General features: G+C 41.8%; 1 protein-coding gene across 1 annotated transcript in view; it reads right to left on the bottom strand.

Annotated features, from left to right (window-relative positions):
* Window positions 1-1,894: 1,894 nt before the first annotated feature.
* The window catches only part of LOC129116299 (ubiquitin-like-conjugating enzyme ATG3), a 6,708-nt gene continuing 1,602 nt past the window's right edge, over window positions 1,895-7,000 (bottom strand). Inside the window, exons 2-12 of the mRNA XM_054627260.1 lie at window positions 5,761-5,802; window positions 5,631-5,680; window positions 4,586-4,656; window positions 4,236-4,343; window positions 3,868-3,920; window positions 3,596-3,683; window positions 3,467-3,501; window positions 3,224-3,376; window positions 2,810-2,937; window positions 2,660-2,728; window positions 1,895-2,047 (exon numbers count right to left, since the gene is read on the bottom strand). Of these exons, the coding sequence (XP_054483235.1) occupies window positions 1,966-2,047; window positions 2,660-2,728; window positions 2,810-2,937; window positions 3,224-3,376; window positions 3,467-3,501; window positions 3,596-3,683; window positions 3,868-3,920; window positions 4,236-4,343; window positions 4,586-4,656; window positions 5,631-5,680; window positions 5,761-5,802 (879 nt within the window). The 3' untranslated portion in view covers window positions 1,895-1,965. The remainder of the gene's footprint in view (window positions 2,048-2,659; window positions 2,729-2,809; window positions 2,938-3,223; window positions 3,377-3,466; window positions 3,502-3,595; window positions 3,684-3,867; window positions 3,921-4,235; window positions 4,344-4,585; window positions 4,657-5,630; window positions 5,681-5,760; window positions 5,803-7,000) is intronic.

Genomic DNA, 7,000 nt, shown 5'->3' with positions numbered 1-7,000 from the left:
TCTGCACATATAATATTTCAGTTATTATTATTATATTCCTTTATTGATCCCCATGGGGGAAATTCAGGTGTTGCAGCAGCTCAACTACATAGAACCAGATAATAAATACAACATATTATACAATAAAAATAGAATAAAAATAAACCTTTGCACTATAACCTCTGCTGCTGTAATCCTGTAAAATAAAGTCTGATCTTATCTTAATGGGGGTTTAGAGCTTAAAGCCTACAGTGTGATACAATGCATTCATGAAACGTAGAGGCAGTCCTAAAGGAAGCTTCCTTGTCTTAATATCCACTCTATATATAAAACTAGTATCTTATTATAGTGCAATACAAATACACTGTGCAATTATAGTTATAATAGCTTTTCTGTCTGTACATATATTTCAGTTATTGTGGATTGTTGCTGTTTTTATTGCTTATTTATAATACTTGTTTGTTTCTTTTACTATGTCCCTTTTTTTGCACTTTAACCTCTGCTGCTGTAATCCTGTAAATGTCCCCGCTGCGGGACTAATAAAGGATTATCTTATCTTATCTTATGTGATTCAAAATCAGACAACAGGGGGAAAATAGAGTGACGGTTATGGAAGAAGGGACTTTATTAGACACCATTTATTGTAATAGTTTATATATCATCAAGTAAATAGACCACGGCTTCATCGGAGGGTTTATTGAAGTACACAGAGAGGCTTGTGACAATGAAAATCAATTCTCGACGCAGTATTTGGAGATACATCAGTAGAAGAAAGACCAACTGGAAGAAAAAAAAAAAAAAAAGGTAGTAACACAAGCTGCAGAGGAGGGAAACTGAAAGACAAACGTATGCGGCAACCACATGGACCGTGTATGAATGAAGAGGTCTGGCCATCAACACATTCAGAGAATGAAGTATTAAGACAAACTGGCATCCAGAGCTGATTTACAATGACAGGGTTCAGCCGTGCCTTCTTCCACAGAATGGAGGCGACATGGGAACGGTGGTGGTGATGATCAAGAAGCTTCCATCGATGCTGCCGTCGGGTACACAGACATTTCAGACAGGGACGCTAGCAAGACAACGTTCATGTTACTTGCAATAGCTGTCCAAGTCCAAAGATTTGGAATAATTTCTTTTGAATCTTATCTGTAAATTGTGCAAGGACGCACATAAACAGATGACTGAAGGCAGTGAAGGGCCACAGTGAAGGGCCGCAGTGAAGGGCCGCAGCAGAGGGCTTGGCATGCTTATCGTTTTGGTTTTATGGCCCGTAGAACTGTACTGTTTTTGGTTCAGTCTGACCGTTGTGTGTGGAATGGGGTGAGTTTTAGTAAAAGCATCAAATGGTATTCACAAGAACTTTAGGAGCTTCTCCTGTCGCTGTGGTACCAACACTAGACTTGTGAGAAACACCAGACAGTACAGTCCAAGCTTGGGGACCAAGCTATCTGCGATCTTGGTCTCAGGCCTGACGAAGAGATGGATATTCTGCTCTATTTCCTGTGTCCAGGTCGTGGTTAGCCTACTTTGGGCACTGAATAAAGAAGCAAACTACCAATTCCGCCTTGGTCAAAAGGTGAAAAAAACCCACTATTCAACCACTTGTTACAAATAAAGTTTTTTGTTTCCTTTCTATTTTTCCCACAGATGAAATCATTCAATTCAACATGATAATACAGCTCTGGCTTTGAAAGGTGCACTTTTCATGACATATTTAGCTGGAGAGCACACTGATGAAACCAATACTGATCTTCTTATCCGACTCCGGGTTTCATAGAAAACATTTGATTTACCAAAATGTCAGACTGTTCCTTTAACAGACAGTTTTATCACATACCTTCAACATTCCCCAGGTCCTGCACCCAACGCAAAGACACTCCACAAACTGATTGTAATCAGACCAGACCCTGATAGAATCTCAACACACGGGCAGGAGGGCTGACGTTTCTCCCACGTCGCCTCAGCAGAGGCAGATTCACGAAGCTACATGGTGAAGTGTCTTGTGTAGTCGTATTCTATTGTAGGAATGACAGCCTGGACAAACTTGAGGAAAATTAGAAGGTACCTGAAAGTCTCAGTTGAGGAAAACACAGTGGAGCATGGAGGGAAACACATCAATACGGTGACACAGCGGGTGTGATGGAAATCTCGGAGCTGGTTTACTCGGGACAGAAGAAGTTTCAGCAGACCCAGATGTCTTAAGCAGGAATATTTATTGAATCTCGATCGAGGAGAACAGGGAAACACCACGTGTGAATCACAGCGAACTGCTACCCAATTCTGAAGATGGTGTCCTGGAGCACAGTATTCAACCCTGCCCAGACCTGCTAAGTTCCGCTATATCCAAATAGGGTTAGTTCTACATCAGCCTGGCATTCTATTCTATTGGATATCAGATCTAAAACAAGCCTCTGTACGGTCTCTCTTATCCAGCGTCTCCAACCAGACGCCAGCCTGTTGAATCCAAAACAAATACAGAAGATTTTTGGCTGACCTTGGCCTACCAGCTGCCATAGCCAGCTCGGCCTTATCAGGCACAATGAGACAAAACTTGACCTTTCAGTAAAAAAAAAAAGTAAAAGATTTGGCTGTTTAGTGCCTATGAACAGTGCCCATAGTAACTTAATAACAATCAACCAGAATAGTTCACAGAAGAATTATTACCATAAAAGGATACATATGCACTCCCAACTCTCCTCCCCCTTCTGCCACAGTCTCAATGATCTTTTTCATCACCTCTGCATGCCTGAAAGGAAATGTTGCATCAGCCAAAAGTTGTTAAAATAACATCTAAAGAAAGAAAGTTTTTTTCATTTGTCTTTCTCACCTGCAAGGGTGGACAGAGCACATGGCAGGTGGAGGAAGGTTGGGGTGGTTCTCAATGGTGACCGTCTTCTTAACATGGTCCTGGCTGATGTCCTCGTACATCTGTTCTACAGTCAGTGGTTGTCTGTCCTGGAAGACAGCACGGAAGCTTGAGGAGCTGATAGTCTATTACAGCCGTGTCTTCAAAAATCACTTAGTACACCTGACCTACAAATGACCTGACTGCTGCTAAAGAAACTCATATTTGGCTAACACTTACACGACTTTGTCAACGAATCGATTAGTCGATTTAACCGACATAGCTGTAGAACTCTCACAGAATCGTGCAAAAGCACCACTTTAAATCTGGTGTTTACCATAGACTATACTATTTCAGGCTTTTTCAGGATAAGCAGGGTGGTTATTAGGGCCATACCTCATCATATCCAAACAGCCAGAGTCGAGGTGTCTGGTAGTATTTATCATATGTGATGTACAGGTCATATGTTCTCGTCTGAAGGATGGCATCTTCGCCTCCAGGCTCTGCTTTGGCTTTGGCTTCAACCATTTTACTGGTGTCCAAGGTCGCCTAGACAGAGGAAAGAGGTGGTTAGTTGGACTGACAATTGGTATTTGATCCCACATGAAGCGATGTGCTGCAACCGTTTGAGACCCCTACCTCATCGGTTTCCAACAGGCCACTTTCTTCGTACTCTGAAAAGACAGTATTAAGGACAACTGGAGTTAAAGGACAGGCCGTCTGAAAGAAACAAAAAGGACCGCTTCATCACTGCTACGATACGAGTACCTTCCATATCGGCCGCTTCTCCATCTTCGTCCTCATCTTCTTCATCATCGTCACCATATGCTGCAGATGTGGCGTTCATATTCTTGTCCTAGAGGAGTTCCAATTAAATAAAAAAGGACCCATTTAGCATTGACACACTTCGAACCCAGAGCCCTTTGCCGAGTGCTAACCACTGACCACCACCAGAACTAAAACCACATTTGGAATTGTATTTATTTCCCATTGTATTCAATCAGAATCAACACAAAACCAAAAACATTCATGAAGCATACCTTGTTATTGTCCAGTGAAAGTTCTTGTACAGCATCTGTGACTCCTAACACACCTGGTGAAACACAACAGTGTCTAGAAATGCTCTTAAGTCATTGTCTTTCATCACTTAACCACCATTTCTGAACCAAGAACTGATTGAATAATGGGTTTCCACCAGAAAAGTTAACTATTCAATTAGGTATATATATATATACACATCACATTCTGTAAACGATAATGTGATAACTCCATGTATTGTCGCAGTTTTTCTTGCTCCACTTTTTCGAGTTTTTTGTTTTTTCAAGGAAGTATTGGGGCAAATAGAAATGTACATAAATCAAATTTCAATATATGTGCAATGTAAGGATGTTGAGAGATGGTGTCCAACCTGAGTTGTGGTACGTGTCCACCCAGCCCCCATCTCCATCATCCTCCTCTATGATGGCCTCCAGCTCATCTGAATACTCCATCTGTTTACAACGCTTGTAACAGGGAACTGCCAGAGTCAACACACAGAGAGATGAGTTTCAACACAAACCAGAGGAAGTGAAAAAGGGTGCAGCTACCAACGGTGACCTAATTTAGCCAGAATGTTTTGATACCAACAAGTTCAAATATAGCATGAACTGAAATACAAAAATCAAGCAAGAACAAAAACAGCCAGTGTGCCACCTGCAGATTACATTCATTCACACTTAGCTTCAGTTCATGAAAAAAAACTTTAAATCCACCTCCTACCGTTGCGTGTCAGGAGAAACTGTTTGTCCGGGGGCAGATATGGCTTCACCTTGACTTCCTCCCCACTGGCCCTGAAGGGAGAAACCACAGACACGTTAGTTTTCCTTACTTTAAAATTTGAATAAATGTTTTTATTTGTGTATAATGGCCTTAAACTAAAAAGGGTTTTATTTAACTTAGAAAAAGCCATTTATATATACACTTAGGGAACATGCACTCTTGAAACCTTGAAATAAACAAGCCATCATTAAAGACCGGAGTGTTGGTGACCTGATCAGACCCCAGCTTGTGTCCAGATAGCTAGCGACTATGACTCCATGGCTCTCCTCTTTGAGCCATCTTGAGGCCCTCTACAAACCCCCTACAACCTACTTCCACTGGGACACACCTTGCTCTCCATCCAGCTAGTACAAGAAGGGCCGACTCTACTTTCTCTGGAGGTTTTCGGTCATTCACATGACGAGGATGTTCTACCGTTCTCGATTCTCGGAGATCCTTCAACTCATCAGCCTCCATTGTGTTTGATCTCTCACTCTCCATGAATTACTGTCTCTTACGTGGAATGCAGCCGTTACACGCTTTTCATTTAAAGTACATGATGCGCATTAGAATCAGAATCTTCATCACGGGACATAATCATGAACATGTGAATTAATCGTATACACTAACAGAACCAGTACTTCAAAATGTGTCATTGTACATAAATAACTTTATGCTTCTATACAGAGTACGAAGAAAGTATACACATATATATATATATATATATATATATATATATACACACCAGCTGTAACCACAGTACGACACCACCACTACCAGAGATCACAATGCTGACTACTTTGACGTTAGATTCAAAAATCAAGAACTTCACTTTCCAAACCACCCAGCGCTCCTCCAACATATGAGACAACCTCCCCCTCTGTGGTACTACTGTATGAAGGGTAAACACAAACAATACACCACAATGATGTCATAATGAAATCTGTGAGCTCACTCTATGGGGTTCTTAGCATGAGGGAATGCATGTATCTGTGTGGACACTCACCATTTCCATGTGGGGCAATGGTGAACCAAGTGATCCCCGGCTGCTACAAACTGGAAAGCAGAGAGGAGAGGATGAAGTAGACTGTAGTGTTCACATAAAGGTAATAACATAGAGCAGACTGTGTCCTCACCTCCTCTGGTGTGATCACTCCAGTCTCTTTGAACTTGGACTCCTGTGGGTGAGAGCAGAGGATACACTGTTTCTGAGAGGATACACTGTTTCTGAGAGGATACACTGTTTCTGAGAGGATACACTGTTTCTCAGAGGCAACACTGTTTCTCAGAGGATACACTGTTTCTCAGAGGATACACTGTTTCTCAGAGGATACACTGTTTCTCAGAGGCTACACTGTTTCTCAGAGGATACACTGTTTCTCAGAGGATACACTGTTTCTCAGAGGCCACACTGTTTCTCAGAGGATACACTGTTTCTCAGAGGATACACTGTTTCTGAGAGGATACACTGTTTCTCAGAAGCAACACTGTTTCTCAGAGGCAACACTGTTTATCAGAGGATACACTGTTTCTCAGAGGCAACACTGTTTCTCAGAGGATACACTGTTTCTGTTTCTCAGAGGCTACACTGTTTCTCAGAGGCTACACTGTTTCTCAGAGGCTACACTGTTTCTGAGAGGATACACTGTTTCTGTTTCTCAGAGGATACACTGTTTCTGAGAGGATACACTGTTTCTCAGAGGATACACTGTTTCTGAGAGGATACACTGTTTCTCAGAGGATACACTGTTTCTGAGAGGATATGTTTCTCAGAGGATACACTGTTTCTCTCACTGTTTCTGAGAGGATACACTGTTTCTCAGAGGATACACTGTTTCTCAGAGGATACACTGTTTCTCAGAGGATACACTGTTTCTCAGAGGATACACTGTTTCTGAGAGGATACACTGTTTCTCAGAGGGCTACACTGTTTCTGAGAGGATACACTGTTTCTTTTCTCAGAGGATACACTGTTTCTGTTTCTGAGAGGATACACTGTTTCTCAGAGGATACACTGTTTCTCAGAGGATACACTGTTTCTCAGAGGCTACACTGTTTCTCAGAGGATACACTGTTTCTGTTTCTCAGAGGCTACACTGTTTCTCAGAGGATACTTCAGATACACTGTTTCTCAGAGGATACACTGTTTCTGAGAGGATACACTGTTTCTCAGAGGATACACTGTTTCTCAGAGGATAGAGGATACACTGTTTCTCAGAGGCTACACTGTTTCTCAGAGGATACACTGTTTCTGTTTCTCACACACTGTTTCTCAGAGGATACACTGTTTCTCAGAGGATACACTGTTTCTGTTTCTCAGAGGCTACACTGTTTCTGAGAGGATACACTGTTTCTGTTTCTCAGAGGATACACTGT

Source organism: Anoplopoma fimbria, unplaced genomic scaffold (genome assembly GCF_027596085.1).
Source record: "Anoplopoma fimbria isolate UVic2021 breed Golden Eagle Sablefish unplaced genomic scaffold, Afim_UVic_2022 Un_contig_8255_pilon_pilon, whole genome shotgun sequence".
Taxonomy (NCBI): Eukaryota; Metazoa; Chordata; class Actinopteri; order Perciformes; family Anoplopomatidae; genus Anoplopoma; species Anoplopoma fimbria.
This window is presented reverse-complemented; position numbering and strand designations above follow the sequence as displayed.